Source organism: Hippopotamus amphibius, chromosome 2 (assembly GCF_030028045.1).
Source record: "Hippopotamus amphibius kiboko isolate mHipAmp2 chromosome 2, mHipAmp2.hap2, whole genome shotgun sequence".
Lineage (NCBI taxonomy): Eukaryota > Metazoa > Chordata > Mammalia > Artiodactyla > Hippopotamidae > Hippopotamus > Hippopotamus amphibius.
Window position 1 is genome coordinate 1,818,991 of NC_080187.1, and position 20,158 is coordinate 1,839,148.

The 20,158-nt window shown below is 50.8% G+C and overlaps 1 protein-coding gene across 7 annotated transcripts in view; it reads left to right on the forward strand.

Moving 5' to 3' along the window:
* CAMSAP1 (calmodulin regulated spectrin associated protein 1) overlaps positions 1-20,158 on the forward strand; it is a 60,221-nt gene that overhangs the window by 20,982 nt on the left and 19,081 nt on the right. For 4 of the 7 annotated variants that reach the window (XM_057720997.1, XM_057720998.1, XM_057721000.1 and 1 more), the window contains 4 exons: positions 8,446-8,526; positions 11,674-11,815; positions 19,317-19,456; positions 19,545-19,641. In XM_057720997.1, the coding sequence (XP_057576980.1) occupies positions 8,446-8,526; positions 11,674-11,815; positions 19,317-19,456; positions 19,545-19,641 (460 nt within the window). Of the gene's footprint in view, positions 1-8,445; positions 8,527-11,673; positions 11,816-13,411; positions 14,497-14,826; positions 15,318-19,316; positions 19,457-19,544; positions 19,642-20,158 lie in introns of those variants that run through there. The other 3 variants (XM_057721003.1, XM_057720999.1, XM_057721004.1) reach the window with 3 other exon arrangements.

The following is a 20,158-nucleotide window of genomic DNA, read 5'->3' on the forward strand; positions in this document are numbered from 1 at the left end:
ATTTTTTTATTTTTTTTTACTTTTTTTATTTTTTATAACAAACTGCATATATTTAGAGTGTACAATTTGGTATCCCAATCTCCCAATTCATTCCCCCCAACCCTCCCCACTTTCCCCACTTGGCGTCCATATGTTTGTTCTCTACATCCGCGTCTCTATTTCTGCCTTGCAAACCGGCTGATGTGTACCATTTTTCTAGATTCCACGCGTATGTGTTAATATACGATATTTGTTTTTCTCTTTCTCACTTCACTGTGTGGGACAGTCTCTGGGTCCATCCATGTCTCTACAAATGTCCCAGTTTCATGAGCACCTTTTACTTCTATTTCTTCATTTGCTGGTACCATTGCAGTCGAAGTCGAAGGCGGAGTGTGAGTCTGGCTGTGTGTCCGCCTCCGGCCGAGGGGCTCGTTTGGCCGGGTGTGTGCGGCGCCGGGAGGCCCCGCGGCCGGCTGCTCCCGCGTCCCGCGCAGCACTTCCGGGCCTGGGACTGGGCGGCCGGCCCAGCAGCACCGCGGCGGCCCTTCCGGGCGCGTCCTGGCGCTTCCGCCGTGGGGCGCCGCCGCCTGGCTCCCTGCTTCCCCTTGCCCAGCGTGCACGTTTCTGTCGCGCGCGCGCCGGTGTCGCGATTTCCGGCGCGTCTGCGTGAGCCTGCGTCCCGCGCGTTGGGAGGGCCGCGCCCCAGGCGAGCGGGTCCCCCGCGTGCCCTCGCGGCAGCCGCCGTGCCCGCCCTGCTGTGCCTGCGGAGGCCCTCTGCGCCCTGCCGTCCCTGCCCCGCGGGAAACCGGAGCTCCCCGGGGCCTGGGCGCCGGCCGCTCCCGGCCTCTCTGCTGTGCGCTCGGGCGCCTGACCGGCTGCGCGCGGGGCCTGGAGGCCTCGCTCCTTCCTCACGCGGAGGGGTTTTCTCTCCACCGAGAGTGGCTGCACGTGTAACGGCCCTGGGGCTCTGGGGAGCGAGTCTTCTCTTCAGCGTCGACCTTCGGTGTGTAACGGGATCTGAAGTCTCTTGGGAATGCTCTTCCTGGGTTCCGTGTCCCCGGGACCGTGGCCACGTGCGCACACGGGAGGCGGGTGTGAGCGCGCCGCACGCGCCCTGGCCCGCTTTCTCCTGGGGGGGTCTTCCCCTGGGGTCTCTGCCTTCTCGCGTGTGGCTCTGTGTCGGGGCACCCCCATCCCCGCCAGCATCTCTGGAATCGCAGGCCGGGCTCCCCAGGTGGCCTCTGAGTGCCCCTGCGGGGTGCCGTCGCCTCCGGAGACCGTCCTGCCGCAGTCTGGGTGGCTGCGGGCAGCCTTCTGCACACCCATCGCCTGAGGCGTTCGGAGACTCTTCGGCGTCGCGCTGGGCGGCCCCACTGCTCCTCTGTGCGCCGGTGCAGCGTGTGGGGAGCACGTCCCTGCAGGGCACCCCCGACGCTGCGCAGAGAGGCCGAGGCTCCCCATTCCCACGCCGCCCCCTTCCTCCGGGAACAGCCTCTCCTTCTGTGGGGAAGGGGCCCTCCCTGGGATGGGGTGCCACCGAGCCGTCCCCCAGCCTCCCTTCCTGTGTGAGTGCGACTGGCTGGTCGCTTCTGTGTCCCAGCGGCTCTGGAGTTTTACCATAAACCGTCTTGCTGGACTCTTTTTTTTTTAATTTTTATTTTTTAATTAATTAATTTATTTTATTTATTTATTGGCTGCATTGGGTCTTTGTTGTTGCACACGGGCTTTCTCTAGTTGCTGCAAGCGGGGCCTGCTCTTCATTGTGGTGCGCAGCCTCCTCATTGTAGTGGCTTCTCTTGTTGTGGAGCACAGGCCCTAGGTGCGTGGGCTTCAGTAGTTGTGGCACATGGGCTCAGTAGTTGTGGCTCATGGGCTCTAGAGCACAGGCTCAGTAGTTGTGGCGCATGGGCTTAGTTGCTCCGTGGCATGTGGAATCTTTCCAGGGCAGGGCTCGAACCCACGTCCCCTGCATTGGCAGGCGGATTCTTTACCACTGCGCCACCTAGGAAGTCCTGGACTCTTTATTTTTTAAATAAATTTTAAATAATGTTTATAATTATTTAAATAATAATATTTAAAATAATTTTGTTTTTTAAAGAAGTCAATAGCTTGAGTCTTTTACCGAAAAAGCCCCCAGCTTTGCCAAAACCTGATTTGTATGCAATAAATGGACCCAGTTCCTTGAGTTTGACAAGTGGTTACATGTGTTTAACATTCACAGAAAAGGCACCACGTCCATCACCTAAAAAGAGTTCCTTCCTGCCCCCACCTGGCCCAGATAACCACTGATCTGCTTTCTTCACTAGAGACTAGTTTTGAAGATGGAGTCATGTGGTATGCAGTCTTTTTTGTCTTTCGCTGACCACAGTGGTTTTGAAGTTGACTGATGTCGTTGCGTCTGTCAGTAGCTTGGTTCTCTTTACACTTGGTGGAATTCCGCTGCACGAGTACACTGCAGTCTGTCTGCGCAAGTCCGCTGCAGTCTGTCTGTTCACCTGTGGACGGGCACTTGGGTTGTTTCTGGTTCTGCCTGTTATGCATAGAGCTGCTGGGAACCTTTGTGTGTGGTCTTTATGTGCAGATACATTTTTATTTCTTTGAGTAAATACTTAGGAGTGAGTTGCTGGCTCACATGACAAGTATGTATTTAACTTTAGAAGAAACTGTCCAAGGGTTTTCCAAAGTGACTGTGCCATTTTAGACTCCCACTAGGAAGACAAGAGAATTCCAGCGTTCCACGTTCTGTCAGCACTTGGTATCGTCAGTCTTTTGGTTTTAGCCGTTTGAGTGGATGTGTAGAGGTAGCTCATGGTTTTAATTTGCATTTCCCTAATGACTAAAGATGTTTCTATGTATCTTGTTAGGTGTTTGTTCAGATACTTTGCCCAGTTTTTAATTTGTCTTAATGAGTTTCAAGAATGTTTTATGTATATAAAGATCTAGGGATCCAGTGTTCTCGTAAGTGAACATTTTTGTAATGTGATTTTATTGTTTTGGTGTCAGGATAATACTGGTGTCAAATACGAGTTGGGAGGTATTGTCTCCCCTTTATTTTGTGAAACAGGTTGTATTATTAGTATTGCTTTGTCCTTAAATCTTTGATATCAGAGTCACTAGTAAAGCCATTTGGGCCTGGAGTTTTCCTAGTGGGAAGGTTTTACTTATGAATGTAATTTCTTTAGTGTACATGTGCGGTATTTAGCATTTCTGTCTAATTTTGTGATCTTTAAGGAATTTGTCAATTTTATTTAAATTTGGGCTTTATTGGTGTCCTCATATTTCTCTATTATCCTTTTAGTGTGTGTATGAGCTGTGGAGGTGTCCGCTCTTGTTCCTGCTCTTAGTCGTTTCTGTCTTTTCTTCTTCCCTTTGTTGTCTTGTTTATCAACTTTATTAATCTTCTAAAAAACCTGCTTTTGATTTTTTACTGATTTCTCCAATTATTTTCTATAAAATTTCTTCTGTTTTTATTTCTTTTTCTATTTATTTTGAATTTATTTTTCTCTCCTTTCTAGTTTAGGTAGAACAATAGTTCTTTTACATCTTTCTACATTTTAATATAAACATTTAAAGATAATTCCTATAGTAGTGCTTTAGCTGCACTGTACACATTTTTATATGTGTGGTTTTCTTCATTCTCTAAACTATTTTGTTTTACTTGCGGATTCTCGTTTTGTCAGTGGGTTATCTAGAAGCTTGTGCTTTACTTCCCATATGTTTGGTGGTGGGTGGTTTTAGGTCTCTTTAGTGCTCTCGTTTCTGATTCTGTTGTGGTCAGAGAGCATGCTCTGTGATTCCGTTTCAGTCCTAGGCCTGGTGAGACTTGTTTGTCTCCACTGCCAGGTCTAGCACAGTGTCTCCGTCTGTGCTCTGCTGTTGTTAGTGGAGTACTTTGTAAGTGTCAGTTCAGGTTGGTTTGGGTGGTGTTTGCATCGCTGGAGTCTTCAGGCCTTATCAGTCAGTTACTCAGAGGGGAGAGTTGAAATCTCCAGCTGTAATTGTGTCTCTTTTTACCTTTTGGTTGTGTCAGTTTTTGCTCTATGTATTTTTAGTCTGTTGTTACACCTATGCGTGCTTAGGATTTGTCTGTCTTTTTGTGGTTGTGCAGTGTCTCTTTATCACAGGCGACTATCCTTGCCTCCAGCCTTCTCAGGACTAGTGTGTGCATGGCCTCTCTCTTCCCTTCCTCTTATTTTTAATCTCTTGTCTTTCTACTTAAAGCGAGTTTCCTACAGGTACCCTGTAGTCAGTCTGTGCCTTACCATTGCACTGTGTAGACTAATTGCATTTAATGTGATTATGGAGATGTCTGGGCTTTACATCTTGTGTGCTTTCTATTTATCTTTTCTTTGTCTTCCTTCTTTTCTGGCTTATTCAGGATTGGCCATTTTTAGTTCTCCGTTTTATTTATCTGCAGTATCTTTGGGGGGGCCACTTCAGGGTTTACAAATGCTTCTGTAGGTTTTTATAGTCTGCCTTCAAATAAAGTGATACCATCTCACAGATCACATCAGAATGCCTTTTCCCCCTTTGACCTTTGTGCTGCTGTCCTCACTCATCTCCTTACAGCCCCAGGTAAATTACTTTTGCCTTCAGCAGGGGGTTGTCTTTTAAAGTAATTAAAAATGGTGAGTGATATTTATCCACATAGTTTCCATTTTTGTTGCTCTTCATTCCTTTATATAGAGTTCTCAAACCTTTTGGTCTCAGAACCCTTTTACACTCTTAAATACTGTAGCACTCATAGAATTAAAAAAAAAATCTGTCAGTATTTACTGAATTAGAAATTAAAAACAGGAAAAATTTAGAATATTTATTAATTCACTTATAAGTAACAGGAAACTCAGTCCATGTGAATAGAAATAATGTTTTTAATGAAAAATAACTGTATTTTCAAAAATGGAAGAAGTGATATTTTGCAGTTTTGTAAGTTTCTTTAGTGTCTGGCTTACTGGAAGACAGCTGGGTGCTCTGACCTGCTCTTGCGTCTCACCTGCTACAGTGTGTTGTTTTCATTGATGTATATGAAGAAAGTCTGGTTTCACGTGAATGAAGTTGAAGAGGGGAGAGCATTTTCATAGTCTTTTCAGATAACTATCCACAACACATTTTTTTGAATCTACACCAAAACTTGACAGGTGGTAGTTTCTTGAAGGTTAACTGAAATGTAGAATTTGAAACTTATCAATTTTTTAAAAAAGTTGAGATACAGTTCGCATGCTGTAAAATTCACTATTTTAAAGTGTACCGTTCAGTGGTTTTTAAGGTACTCACCAGGTTGTGCAGCTGTCACCACCAACTGCAGACATTTTTATCACACTCGGAAAGAGACGCTGGTGCCGTCAGCAGTCCTTCCCGGCAGCCCCCCAGCCCCTGGCAGCCCCTTTGCTTTCTGTTTCTGCGGATTTGCCCGTTCTGAGCACTTCATTTAAATGAAATCTGCAATATGTGGGCTCTCGTGTCTGACTCTTGCATGTGGCAGAATGTTTTCGCCTCTTATAAGCACCCCATTCCTTTCCATGGTTGAGTAATGCTCCATCGGATAGACGCGCCGAGCCTCGCTAGCCTCTCCTAGTATGGTGGGCACGTGTTTTTTCCACTTCTCGGTTGTTGTGAACCCTGCTGTGAACATCCACGTGCGAGTGTTTGTGTGGCTGTGTTTTCATTTTTCTTGGCTTGCATCTTGGGGTGGAATTGCTGGGCCGTGTGGGAGCTCTGTGTTAGCTCTGTGAAGAGCCGGCAGACCGTGTCACATCCCCCCAGAGCCACCTGAGGGCTCCAGCTGTCCCCGTCCTTGCTGCCACTCCTTGTCTGGTTTTTTGATTCTAGCCATTCTGGAGGGTATGAGGTGGCATCTCATTGTGGTTTAAATTCACATTTCCCTGGTAGTAATGATGGGAAGCCTCTTTTCATGTGTTTATTGGCCATTTGTAGATCTTTTTTGGAGAAATGTCTATTCAGATCCTTTGCCTGTTTTATTTTATTTATTGTTTTTAAGTAGTTGTTGCTGTGGGTTTTTTTTTTTTTTTTTGATGTGGACCTTTTTTTTTTTAAAGCATCGTGGAAGTCTTTTTTATTTTATTTTTATTGTTGGGTCTTAAAAAAAGTACTTCCTTATTTATTTGACTGTGCCGGATCTTAGTTGTGGCACTTGGGATCTTCTTTGCCACGTGCGAGGTCTTCACTGCTGCACGCAGGATATTTTTAGTTTCTGCATGAGGGCTCTTCCCTGCGGCATTCGGGATCTAGTTCCGTGACTAGGGATTGAACCTGAGCCTCCTGCATTGGGAGCGTGGAGTCTTAATCACTGGACCACCAAGGCAGTCCCTGAAAGTCATTTTTAAAATAGAGACAAAACGTAGTTTTAATTTCCCCCAACTTGACTCAACCCTGCCCACCCCCGCAAAGTGTCATCCCAGTCACAGGTCCCCCTTGATTCTTTTTTTTTTTTTTTAAGAACTTTTATTGAGATACAGTTAACATACAGTAAACTGCATATATTTAGAGTGTACAATTTGGTATCCCAATCTCCCAATTCATTCCCCCCCAACCCTCCCCACTTTCCCCACTTGGTGTCCATGTGTTTGTTCTCTACACCTGTGTCTCTATTTCTGCCTTGCAAACCAGTTGATTTGTACCATTTTTCTATAGTCCACATATATGTGTTAATATACAATATTTGTTTTTCTCTTTCTAACTCACTTCACTCTGGATGACAGTCTCTAGGTCCATCCATGTCTCTACAAATGTCCCAGTTGCATTCCTTTTTAGGGCTGAGTAATATTCCATTGTATGTATGTACCACATCTTCTTTATCCATTCAACTGGTGATGGACATTTAGGTTGCTTCCATGTCTTGACTATTGTAAATAGTGCTGCAGTGAACATTGGGGTGCATGTGTCTTTTTGAATTATGGTTTTCTCTGGGTATATGCCCAGTAGTGGGATTGCTGGGTCATATGGGAACTCTATTTTTAGTTTTGCAAGGAACCTCCATACTGTTCTCCATAGTGGCTTGTATCAATTTACATTCCCACCAACAGTGCAAGAGCATTACCTTTTCTCCACACCCTCTCCAGCACTTACTGTTTGTAGATTTTCTGATGATGCCCATTCTAACTGGTGTGAGGTGATATCTCATTGTAGGTTTGATTTTTTAAAGTCTTTATTGAACTTGTTACAATATTGCTTCTGTTTATGTTTTGGGTGTTTGGCCGCAAGGTACATGGGATCTTAGCTCCCCAACCAGGGATCAAACCTGCACCCTCTGCATTGGAAGGCGAAGTTTTAACCACTGTCTGTGCCCATTTTAAAATTGGATTATTTGTCTTTTTATTGTTGCAAGGATTTCTTTATGTAATCTGGGTACTAACCCAGTGAACTTTCTGTATTCTGTTATATTAAAATCTTCCTTGTATTTTTCCTGATTTTGTAAGGCTGTGCCTTGTCATTGGGAAAATTGTTTCACTGAGTTGCATAGCTCTTCCCAGTGTTGTCACATTTCATGACACAGTATCAGACTTACACTCATCAATATCACCACCAAACCAATCAGAAAATCCTTTCCATGTTAGGAAGCTCTCTAGTTTATGGCAGAAACAAATTTTCTAAAATTTTTAATTTCCAATATTTTATTGTGAAAAAATTTAAACATGCAGAAAAGTTGAAAGAATTATACAGAGAACACTGTGTACCCAGCACCTGGGTACACTTTTACACTTGCTTTCTCTCTTATCCATCCGTCCATTCTAATTCATTTATTTTAAAACTTATCAACATTGATTTTTATTTTGTCTTTTTCTTTTAAAAAACAATGTTTCTACATTCCTGATTTGATTTGCATGAGGTCACTTATCTGCGTTCTTGTTTAAGGAGAAGACATTCAGTTTTGAGGCGTTTCATCTCGTAGCTTCGACCATGTCGTGTTAGCACTGACGAGTGTTCTTCTCCATGGTGTTATTTTATAGTTGATTCAATTTTGAATTTATCTTTGAGTTAATAATTCCAGAAGAGGATACTTTTATTTCTGAGCAGTTGTATTAATTGCTTACGAGTGTCTGATGAGGTTCTTAGTGCTATTTTGGCGGTCAGAGAATGTGTGAGCGCCTGTTAGGCGTGCAGTGGGGGGTGTCTCAGCCAGGCTGTGTTATCAGTGGTGGTGGCGAATTTGGGCTGCCCGTGAACCAGGGACACTCAGCGATGAGGCCATCGATGCTGTCCTGAGGCAGAACGCAGGCGCTGGCACTGGGGGGCGCCAGGGCTTTCCTCGTTCTCCAAGTCGAATCACAGGTCACGGGGAACCGTGCATTTCTGCATGCGTGTAATGGGTCTAAATATTACCTGGATCTGAGAGTCCAGGTTCAAACAAGCGAGGTGGGTCCTGGGTGGTGAAGGAAAGGTGTGCACACCAGTGTTGGAAATCAGTTTCAACTGCCTTTTTAATGCATTTAATTTCTTCTACTTTAGGTAAATCTTAAAATGAGAGAGATAACAGAGAAAGAAGTTAAGTTAAAACAGCAGTTATTGGAAAGTCCAGCTCATCAAAAGGTAAAGGGTACATTTCACTTCTCTGGAATGCACCAAGTTGAGACGTTGCTGCGGTCTTGAAGAACTGTGCCCGTGTGTGCTCTGTGCTTCTTCTTCCTTCTTGCTCACCCCGCAGGGAGTGAGCGCCCCGGGCCCTGCCCTGGTGGTGAAGGCGGCCCAATGTTGAACTCGGGAGGGTGGCGGAGAGGTGGAAGGTGTCTGACGCTCCAAAGGAAGGGGCGTAGGGTCACCCGGGGGTGAAGTCAGCGCGGGAGGGGGAGGTTGCCTGCAGCCAGAGGTCCCCTCGGAGCCCTCACGGGCCGTGAGTCCAGTGTGGGATTCAGGCGGGTAAATGTCCTGTGTCCAGTGAAATGATTTTACTTCTGTCCTGTTTGACCTGATTGTTTTTCTTTTTGGCCAAGCATGGGTGTGACTGAATCCACGTTCCTCAAACGTGTGCACAGCATGGCCCGGCCTGGGCTGCAGTCCCCAGGGCTGCGGGGTGAACGTGTGTCCCCTTGCTCCTCTCTCTTACCCTGCACCCCAGGGATGCCGTCCGTGGGCCCCTCACCCCGGCCACGCTTCCGTGAGCCACCCCCCTTCCTCAGGTTGGCACGGACGGCTTGCTGAGCCCCTCCCCACGTGGCAGTGGCGCCTGTCCCTTTCGGTGCCCGGCCCAGACTCAGTGTCCAGAGTACTCTCCGCTCCCACAGAGGCTAGTGTCGTAGAGGGGCCTGTGGCCCTCCCTGGCAGTCACCTGTTAGTGCGGTGTCCAGGGCCACGTGCACTGGGCAGATCTCACCTCTCGGAGGACGGACGTCCTGCCTCTTGTGAATGCGGTGTGCAGTGTGTGTCTCCGTTCACACGTGGACCTGCCCTGCTGACCTCCTCTCCTGCCTTCCTTCCCTTGCTTCCCGAGCAGTCTCCCTCCAAGTGGTACTGGAAGTTAGTGCCTGTAAGTGACCCATACGTGTGCCCAGCTGCCATCCAGACGGCCATCCCGCCGCGACCACTTGCTTCCATTACAGATTGCTCATGACTGTTTGTCTGAATGTCCTCCTTGGTGGTGGTGTGGCACTTCCTGCGGGGCAGCGATGGCCTGGCTCTGGGCAGAGTAGACCGCAGCACGGCCCTCCGGAGCCCTGAGGTGCATTTTGTAGTCAGCACCCCGGGTGTGGTTTTGCCCAGTCTCTTAGGTAGGCTTACGGAGAGTTTCGGGTTTCTTTGGTCACGTAGTTACTTCTTTATATGATGAACTTCAGGGTCAACGACAGGCTCCATTCTCCTCTCTGATGGGTGCCAGCAGGGATGACAGACCATCCAGTTTGCCGAGTTACCCTTTGGATTTGTCCTTCCTGATGTGGCTGTCCCCGTGATCTGGTCCACAGCTCCAGCTTCCCTTTGTTACGCTGGTTCCCACGGAAAAATACCTCACGCTGCAAGTGGCGCGTCTTAAAATGAAGTTCTGGACAACACATCTTGAAGACTCCTTTATTTGCCTGTTCCTTTAGCTTAATTATTTGGATCAGGTGATCCTTAGAATTCTGTCATAAAGGAGTGGATACAAACTGTCAGTGGGACCCTGGGAGCAGTGATGCAGTCTACTTTGTAGCTCATGGATGATTTTGCTTCTCTTTGAAATGTATTAATAACAAAGAGGGGGAAAGCGTTTTTACACATATTTACATATCTCTTAACTTCTTGAAAACTGAAGGTCAAAGACAGAGCTATTAAAGCACTTATGAGGTGTAGTGAGGACACAGTCAGAAATGCAGGTGTCCTCCGGGAAGCAGGGTTTCAGATGAGAGTCTTAAAGAAACTGGAAAATGTGGCTGAGAGCAGAGCACCTCCAGGTGCCCTCCTAGTAGCTGGTCAGCACGGCTGCCTGAGCGCACGTCTGGCTCGTCGGCGGCAGCAGTGTGAGTGTGTGTGGGCTGGGGGCTTGGAGCAGGGCCCCCTAGAGGGGCAGCGCCAGCTCCCGGGACCCAGGGGTTCAGCGCTTTCGCGATGCAAACGCACACCATCCATCCTCAGCTGCAAAACCATCCGCTTCCCTGCATGCTGTGCTCGGCCCGCGTGCTGTCTGTGCGTGCGTGCGTGTGTGTGTCTGTGTGTGGAGGCCTGGCCCAGCGCATGCCTCGGGCTCTGCATGCGGGAGCCTCTGGGCCTGGCCCCTGGGTGGGAGCCTGGCCGCAACGCGAGAAACAAGTTAATGTCCACGTTGAGGCCGGTGTTAGTGGCGTGCATCGCCCGAGCACGGGTGAGGCGTGTTCCGTGCGGACGCCAGGGCTGACCACCCTGCCTTGGGCGCTCACTGGGGTGGTTGCCGGGGTGCTTTCCTTTGGGTTGACTCTCCTGCACGGCTCTTGGAGAGCCGTAGTGGGCAGCATGGGTGGTGGGTTTTCTCCCTCGAGCTGGCGCTGTGTTCTCCTCCCCTAGAGGAAATGCCAGGCTCCCTTGTGCCACAGGACGTGGTCTCCCAGCGGCATGTGTGTCCATGTTCTGAATGAGACCCAGTTACGGGGCGGCGCCCAGGGGCGCGGGGAGGCTCAGGGCACCGTGCTCATGGTTTCCTGTAAAGGCAGAAGCACAGAAACCTTGAAAAAAATGCTTGTTTTTTTTATAGCACTTGCTGTGTGCGTTCAGGGTCCTGACGCTCCTGTGCGCTTACTGAGGGGCTGGTTGGTGGGTTAGACGACATTCCGTTTAACCTGGTTTTGGGACTTTCTCAAACTCTGTGTTAATGCCACTTTGTGTTTTTCATAATGGCCAAGGTCACTGCTGCTAATTCAGCGTGGGTCTTCCCAGCGTAGGGTGGGTTCACCGCTTAACTTGTTTCTCACCCGCTGATAGCGTGCGGCCTCTGGCAGTGTAGACGTGCGTCCCGCCTCCTCCCCTGGGTGTGCCCGGCCCTTCAGAGTGAGGCGGCCTCGCTGTCCGTAGCAGCTAACTGCTGCCCGCCAGTGAGGTCCTGAAGCCCAGTTCCTGGATCTTGACGTGTGTTCCAGGCAGAGTGTAGTCCAGACACCCGGGTTCTCCCGTGTGGCTGCCGCTGTGACCGCCGCCTGCAGGGCTTCTGTGAGCTCTCGCGCTGGTGGCCTGCCTGAGGCGTAGGCGGCCGTGACGGCACCTCGTGCGTAGTGACCGCTTCCCTTCTCTCCACCGCAGGTGCGCTACCGCCGCGAGCACCTGTCTGCGAGGCAGCCGCCCTGCTTCCCGCTGCTGGAGGACCTGATGCGGGACGGCAGCCACGGCGCTGCCCTCCTGGCCGTGGTCCACTACTACTGCCCGGAGCACATGAAGCTGGACGGTGAGTGGGCTCGAGCCTCCGGAGCAGACCCGAGGCTCGGAGGACGTGAGGATGTGCTGGCCTGAACCATTAAAGCACCCGAGGGAAGCCCTGCGTCCTTAGCGCCAGCTGGTGCCGTGTGTAGACGCACAGATCCGACCACGGTGTGCTTGTACTTAGCCTGCGTTTTCTCTGGTGGGGAAGTGGGACTTGGAGGTATTTGGGGAACGTGTTAAATATTGGTGACTGTAGTTAAGTCTCAGAACAGTTAAGTCAACTCCAGCTGACTTAAAACATCTGGAATGTGGTTTGGGAAAATGAGTACAGATCTAGTCTGTTGACAAATGATGAGTAAGTCCTGCAGATGTGGTGTTGGCGGTGTCATCGTGTGTGTCTCCGAGGGGCTCACTCCTGGCTGCGGGGAGAGGTGTGTCTGATGCTGTGAGCAGCAGGGCGCTGGGCGCCTGGCTGGGGCCGTGGGGACAGGAGCTCTGATGAGGTTTTGCTGGGCACCCTTCTTTCCGGGCGAGGGAGGTGTGGGGCCCAGGACGCCCCGACCGCTGGCTGCACATGGAGGGTCTGTCAGACTTGCTGCCGCACGGAGCTGACGTGGTCCTGCTCCTGATGCATGTGCAGAAGTGCTGGGTTTCACTGTTTTTAAAACACACAGCTGACCTTGAAAGAAAGGGGGTCTCCGGGTCCAGGAGAGGGCCTCCATCTGTGAGTGAAACCCCCGAATTGGCACCTGGTTGCCCAGGCCTGTGAGGCTGTGCCCGTGTGGCCTGGGCCGTGTGCCGTGGGGAGCTGTGACCGGGCCCTGGAAGGGACTGGGGAGGCTCTCCTGCCGGCCGGGGAAGGACCGGGGGCTCGTCTGGGGTGGAGGTGGAGGTGGAGGTCGTTCCTGAGGACATGAGCGCCAGGCTGCGTCCTGGGTGAGTGCATGTGAAATCGAGTCTCGGGCTCATGAGGCTGGTGGGGCTGGCTTGGCGGGGTCAGAGCAGAGTGGGGCTGCGTAAGAGCGCGGACACTGCCAGGGCGGCCAGACCCGTGGAGAAGCCCGGGCAGCTGCCGCCAGACTGGGTGGTGGAGGACGTGTGGATGTGGTGCAGAGCACTGAAGACGACAGCGTCAAGGACAGACTCAGGAGCGGAGCACGCGGGGGTCTCCCTGAGCCTCGGCGCCTCCTGCCTCTTCCCCCCTCGGCCCTCCACATGCTGGTGTTTGCTTGGGTCCGCCGCACAGCTCAAGGGGTGGGTGGTTCTGGCTTTGGTCTTGTCCAGTCGGCTTCTAACCTGTCCACCGGGGTCTTGAGGCATGGAGAGTCTGTTACTGACGAGGTGAAAACCCTCAAGAAGGTGGCGCGTGGGGCTCATCGCAGCCGTTAGAGCACATCCACGTGGGGCGTGGGGGGGGGGGCAGCGTCGCGGGTGAAGTGGCCACAGGACCGGCTGGGGACACAGAGAGCAGAGCGGGGCCGGGGGCACGGCGCGGGCAGCAGAGCGCCTGCTCTTCCCCAGTGGGACGGCGCCAGGGCCTTTACAGACACGCACTGGGTCCCGGCCCCAGAAGGGACCGCAGCAGACCGCTGACAATTGTCGTTTCTTCACAGCAGTGAAACGAGAAGCGTCTTTCTCAAACCTCTAAAGTGGTTAATGCTTAGAAACCAAAGAGGACACTTCAGAATATTTCACGGATCAGCGATCACAGTGGAAGGTTCTAGCGGGAGCTCTGTAAGGGCAGGCGCTCCAGCCATCTGTTCACTGATGATCCCAACCACCTGAAGCGTGTTTGGGAGAGTCGGCGCTTGGCAGCTATTGGTTGAGTCGCGAGAGTGAACGCCGTGCCCGCTGGAACATCAGCCACAGCTCAGACTGGCCACTGACGGGAAATGCTGCCCTGTGTGTGTGCTGGACAGTAAGGAACTTAAAAAGTTATGATCTCGGCACATTCGAGAAGAACATAGAAATAAACCCGAAACAGCTGAAGGAAGGAAAAGGAGGAGCCGTCTTCCTCCTCTGGTCGGAAGCCAGCCTGGCCCGCGGAGGAGACAGGTGGTTGCAGGTTCTGTCCTGGAGGAGGCGGGTCGCCCGGTGCCGGTGCCGGAGGGAGCAGAGGGGTGACCGGCACCAGGCACCACGCCCGAGACTGGGTGGAGCGCTGTCTGCTGGTTTGCACGGGTGGGGAGCGCCGTGTGGAGCCCTAGGATGCAAGACTGCAGCAGCGGAGCGTGTCCAGTGCGGCCACCTCAGGAGGTACAGGCGGCCACTGCCGCCTCGTGAGGGATGCCTTTGGCCTGCCGGCAATGTGCTCGACCCTGCAGAGGTTCTCGACCCTGGCCGGTCGCGGGCGGGAGGCGGGGAGGGGCGCCGTGGCCCCAGCCCTGGCCTGGCCGGGCCGCTCCATCCACCTCCCTGCCCGTGGTGCCGGCTCCCGGTGAGGGTCGTGACCCTCGTGTGGAGTGCCGGGGAGTAAGCACAGCAGAGAGAGAGGGCGAGCTCAGCAGAGACCCATGTGCTTGGCTGTAAGGCGGGAAGGAGACAGACTGCTCTTGGCCAAGAAGCAGTGGAGAGGCTGTGATGTCCCAATTGTTCGGGCATTGTTGCCAGGCCTGGTTACAGACGTCAGCAAGGGGATGTGAACACTCGTGCGGGAGACTGGAGGCCAGAGGGACAGAATGGATGTTCTGGAGACTTTATTTTGATGTGAGTTTACTTTTACAAAGAAGGTACAGGAAGTCATGCATACCTGTCCCCAGACTTTCCCACGTTACATCTTGTCACATGCGTGCTCTTTCTCCCTGAGCTATTTGGGAATAACTGGAGAACAAAGACATTCTTTTTTTTTTTTTCTGGAAACGTCAACAACCTTTTATTACCAGACTCACGCAGGGTTAACCCTTTAACCCAGCTAACAGCAAAACAACTGTTCGATCTCTTAACAGGATCTAGGATGGAAATGTATACCTAATAAAGTCTGTCTTTTAAAAAAATAATTTAAAAAACATATATACACACACAGACTTGAACAAGTATTTTTTTAAAAAGCAAAATTCACCAGTGTTATAAAAAAAATCCCAAAGTGATTTCAGTCCAAAAAACCAAAACCCAGCATTGGTAGTCTGTGCTGACTCAGAAACCTCAACTCTGGATGCACCAAGGAAAAAAGCATTTCCTCTTAAAAAAAAAAAAAATCCTTCTGTCTTCTCCTTCCTGTTCAACTTCCACAGCTTATTCCAAGAAATACCCAATAACAGCGCAGACCGGACACAGCTCATGTTCCCCAGCCTCTGCCTGTCAGTGAAGGTTCACACCAAGGACTGTTCCTTGGCGATTTTCACTTCGACTGCAGTCAGGAAGTTGATCCCTAATTTCTGGGAACTTGCAAAACATCCTCAGGCTTCCTGGGGGCTCCATGAAAGATCGCGGGTCCTCGTGCCTGACCGAGGCGGGAATGCAGGCGGGGCGAAGGGGGCCTCTCCAGACGGAAACACCCGACACCTGCAACCTAAAGTCTAACCAACCAGGTGAGAACTAGCAGCAGGCGGCCATACCCAAAAGGTGCTCGTCTCCCTGCTTTACCCCTAGAAGTAGTAACGAAGGGGAGGAGAATCCAGAGCGTCTGACCTCATCTCCCTGCCGGGAGCTGGGAGCCACAGACGATGTGTTCCAGGCCCAGGTTGCAGGGGAGCTTTGCCGTTTCTGGCTGGATGAAGCGCCGCTCCTGGCAGCCTGGCTCATGGCTGCTCCACGGACGCCGTGTTCCCTTGTGTAGGGTGCTTACAAATTACCACGGAAATTATTCTTTCTGTTCAGCTTTGTCACCAACGGATGCTTGGATAGCAGCTTCTAGAAAACTGCCGAGAGACACTCCCCCAGGGTCGGGGTCAGGGTCAGGGTCACAGATCCTTTCGATTGACAGGCCTTTTCCCAGACTTGGTTTTAGAGAAATGCTTGCACCCAAGGAGCCCTCCGTGCACTGACAGTGGGGAGGGCTGCGCCACCTGCAGACTGCTGCCCCGCCTTTCTCTGAATGTAGGAGCCCCAGGGCCGACAAGGCCTCTCGCGGTCAGATTGGGGCAGGAGGCAGCCTCTGCGAGAACTGGCCTGATGCGCCCTCTGGGTGGTGGGAGCAGTGGTGAGCTGGAGAGCATCTCGCTGGCTCACCCACATAGACCTCCGTGACCAGGATGGACAAAACCATCGTGTCTGCAGATGGCTCTTCATACGTGTTCTCCAGGCCACGCGGGGTGGGCAGGTCTCAGAACACTGCAGCAGAGCTTGCGAGCCTGAGAGGTCCACGATGTGGATCCTGCCTCGGTGGCGGCCTTCCCATCGCCTCATCACGCGTTTGGGTCCACGTGAAGGCTCGGGGTGGGGCAGGGTGTGGTCGTCTTCTGTCTATCCAGGCGTGGCCCAGCGTCACCACCCTGCTGAGGGGCACGTCTCTGCCTCTGGGGCCTGGAGCCGAGTCCGGGCCATCCTCAGCCTTTCTCGCCCTTGACGTTTTCCAGGAGCGCAGGCCGCCTACTGTGTTGACCGTCCCTTGTCAGGCTTTGTCTGGTGGCCCCTCCTGGTGGGATTCAGGGCCAGGCTTTCAGCAGGCATGCTGCCGCAGGGGTGCTGTGCCGGTGACGCAGTGGTGGTCCCTGGGTTCAGGTGGCGTAGCTGACTTTCTCTGCTGTGAGGTCCCTGCTCTCTGCTCTCTGATTGTCTGGTGATTGGGGAGCGGCTTCGGTCTTTCTGGCCATGCTTTCACCCTAGTGTTGTCATCCCTCAGGGGTGTCCGGCCCTGCTGCGGGCTCGCTGGCGGGTCAGTGCTTCTATGCAGGGGCCGGGCTGCTCCCCTCGCTCGCTGCAGGTCTCTGTGGGGGCTTGTGTCAGGATGGCCTCGTGGATTCTCACTGTACTCAACAGGCTGTGATCCGTTACGTTCACGATCCTGTGGCTTTGGTTGTCCCGGAATTCAGGCAAGTTGATTTTGAAGAATAAGAGTGTAGGTTACTTGCTCTTCAAAGACCAAGTTTTATATAACTTTTTTTTTAATTAAAAATTTTATATATATATATTTATTTTATCTCTTGGCTGTGTTGGGTCTTTGTTGCTGCATGTGGGCTTTCTCTAGTTGTAGCGAGCAGGGGCTACTCTTCGTTGTGGGGTGCGGGCTCCTCATTGCAGTGGCTTCTCTTGTTGAGGAGCACGGGCTCTAGGTGTGCGGGCTTCGGTAGTTGCAGCACATGGGCTCAGTAGTTGTGGCACACGGGCTTTGTTGCTCCGTGGCATGTGGGATCTTCCCAACCCAGGGATTGAATCCTTGTCCCCTGCATTGGCAGGCAGATTCTTAACCACTGAGCCACCAGGGAAGCCTCTCGTTTACGTTTACATCCTCTAAACGCAGGGGAGCTGTGCACAGAGGCCCGAATGGTGATGCTTTGTGGGAACCCAGTGCCTGGGGTGGCCCACAGCCTGCAGGGCGAGGGGGACTGGCCGGCACAGGATGTAGGGCAGAGTGCTTTCTGCGGAGGGGGGAATGCAGTGAGACACCCCCCCCCACCACCCAGGAGCCACTCTTCCTTGGGTGAAAGACCTAAACTGGAAAAGCAGAGTTTAAAAACTGAAAAGAAAATATAGGAAGATATTTTTATGACATTGGTGTTGGGATAGATTATTTAAATCACAAAATAGTGCAAGTAATGAAAAAGATTCCTGTATTTAACCATGTTAAAATTCACTATGGTGACAGAGGGACATCATGAAATTAAGTGACAAAAGCTACATCCATAAGAAAATATTTGCAGCAAGTATAAATTGACAAAGGATTGTCACGCAATTGTCTTGTAACCAAAATATACAAAGAATCCCTACAAATCAGTAGGAAAAAGATAAACAACCCAGAGGCCAAGTAAGAGCAGTCTGTTCACAGAAGAGGAGGCTGAGGCGCGCGCATAGCAGTGGTGGGGGCCGTTGCAGGAGGCCAGCGGGCAGGTGCAGGGGAGGGGCCCGAGGGTCCGGGCAGGCTGGGGCGCGGCCAGGCCGTGGCCAGGTGTGGCAGCGTAGCCTGTGGCCCCTTCCGGAAGGGTGCCAGTACAGAGGGCACGCGGGTTTGGTTTTTCTGGCATTTTACATAATAGCGAAAATTGTGGAATCCTAAGTAGCTGTTACAATGAATGACTTGAAAGCTGCCCACAGGAGCATAGAACTATTTGGAAACGTAATTCTGAGTTTGGGGAAAATAACAGGCGGCAACACGACAGGAAGTTTGTTGTCATGAGTGTGAACTGGAGACACAGCCAGGTCAGCAGTGTGCTGTTCACGTGATTTATGGGCACAGACCTGACGTGGTAAAGACACCCGCACGAGGGGTCACAGGCTCTAGGAGGGTGGTGGCCTTGCAGGGAGGCGGGCTGCACAGCGCGACGCTTTGTTACTGAAAGAAAATAGGACGTGGCTCAGAGAAGGTGTGACGCTAACATTCGTTCTGTCTGGGTGGAGGGTCTGTGGGAGTCTGTTGGTTGTATGCATAATATTTCAGAATCTGAATTTAGAAAGGAAACATTTCTTAGAAACATGAATGTGCATAGTTACTCACTTATAGAAGTTTCCTCCTGAGAATCATAGTGCCAGGGCATCGCCATGTCGGACAGAACCCACTCGTAAATCCCGGAGGCTGGGAGTCCCAGGTGTGCATGAGGTTTCTAAGTCACTGAAAGTGATTTCTGCTTAGGAGTAAAGTTATTTTAAAACAAGTTATGTTTCTCAGTCCTGTTTATTTATTTATAGGCAAAATTAGGCCACCAGCGCAGCCACCTCTACTTTAGTCTTGAGTGGTTTCTGGGTGTCTGGTCCCTGTCCGAGGGTGGGCCCGCCTCCCCTGACGCACCTGCGCAGTGGCCCAGTGTGGGTGTCTGTGCTCAGATTACCTGGGGGAGGGTCTGGCATCCCGCAGAACAGCGTAGAATGAACCGTGGTTCTGCTGCAGGTGCGAGCGTGCAGTCTCCTGGGTTCTGTGATTAGCAGTGTCCTGTGCTTTTCCGTGGATAAGCCTGACGTATCCTGTTTCACGCTCCCCTCTCCCAACCACAGAGATAGCCTTACGTGGACGGTCAGGGAAAGAACTGTCCCTCAGATGCTAACCATTAACTGGCCTTATGCAGCCAGGTCCTTTATAAACTGAAAGGTGATTGTTACTGTTCATACTGGAAGCCCAGTCTTAAAAGTTCAAATAATTTCTGTATATTTTTTAGATGTTAACAATTAAATTCAGGTCCTGGAGATTTCTCCTATTTCTTTCTTTTTTTTCTCCTTTTTCTTGAGTGTTTTCTTTCTATGTTTATGATTACTTATAATAGTTGTGATGTTTAAATCTGTTAATGTTGCTGCCTTCTTAAATATCACCTCTACCTTCATTTAAGATGTTTTTCAGTTGAAATTGTATGTTTATATACGCACACACAGACGTATGTGCACACACACTTACGAAGCAGAATATCTTTGTAATGAAATGCAGTTTTCTTTCTGTCTGTCAGATATATGCTTGAAGGAGGTGACGTCGATGGCCGACAGTCTGTATAATATCCGGCTTCTGAGAGAATTCTCCAATGAGTACCTTAACAAGTGCTTTTATCTCACCCTGGAAGACATGCTGTATGCTCCCCTAGTGCTGAAGGTAATGAGGAGTTATTACAAACACATCTTCAAAACCCTGCGTGAATACGCTGCTTACCGTGTCCTTGATTTTTTTGTTTTTCTTTTAGCCAAACGTTATGGTTTTTATTGCCGAGCTCTTCTGGTGGTTTGAGAACGTCAAACCAGATTTCGTTCAGCCCAGGGATGTTCAGGAGCTGAAAGATGGTGAGTGACCAACTCTCCGTGAGTGACAGCTGTTTCCTCTGAGAGAGTCCGGGTACAGCACTCAGAAGGTCTCCTTAACTGCCTCCTGTCTTTTGTACAGTAGTGGCGTTTAAGTTTAAGTGGCTTCTTTTGGGAGATCACAGAGCTGTCATGGTCTGGGCCCCCATCTGGCGCTCCACGGCGGTCACACACAGAGCTCTTCCAGACCGTGAGCTTGGGGCCATCGTGGCCCCATGGCCTCAGAATCCAGGGCTAGCAGGAGTCGTGGAGAGAAGGTTCCAGGTGGTTCTGACCTCCTCGGGCAGGAAGTGCTCTAGTCTGTGATGTCTGTCCTCACCCTCCACAGCTTTGGCTTTCTGCCCCTAAAACAAGGAAGAAAAAAATCTGTTTACCACAGAATAAAGTGATCTGCCAGGCTTGGGAATCTACACAACTTTAAGAAGATGATATGTCCTTGTGATTTCTTACAAAGGATATAAAAACTTAGCCACAAAGGAAAAGATGGATAATTGGCCAC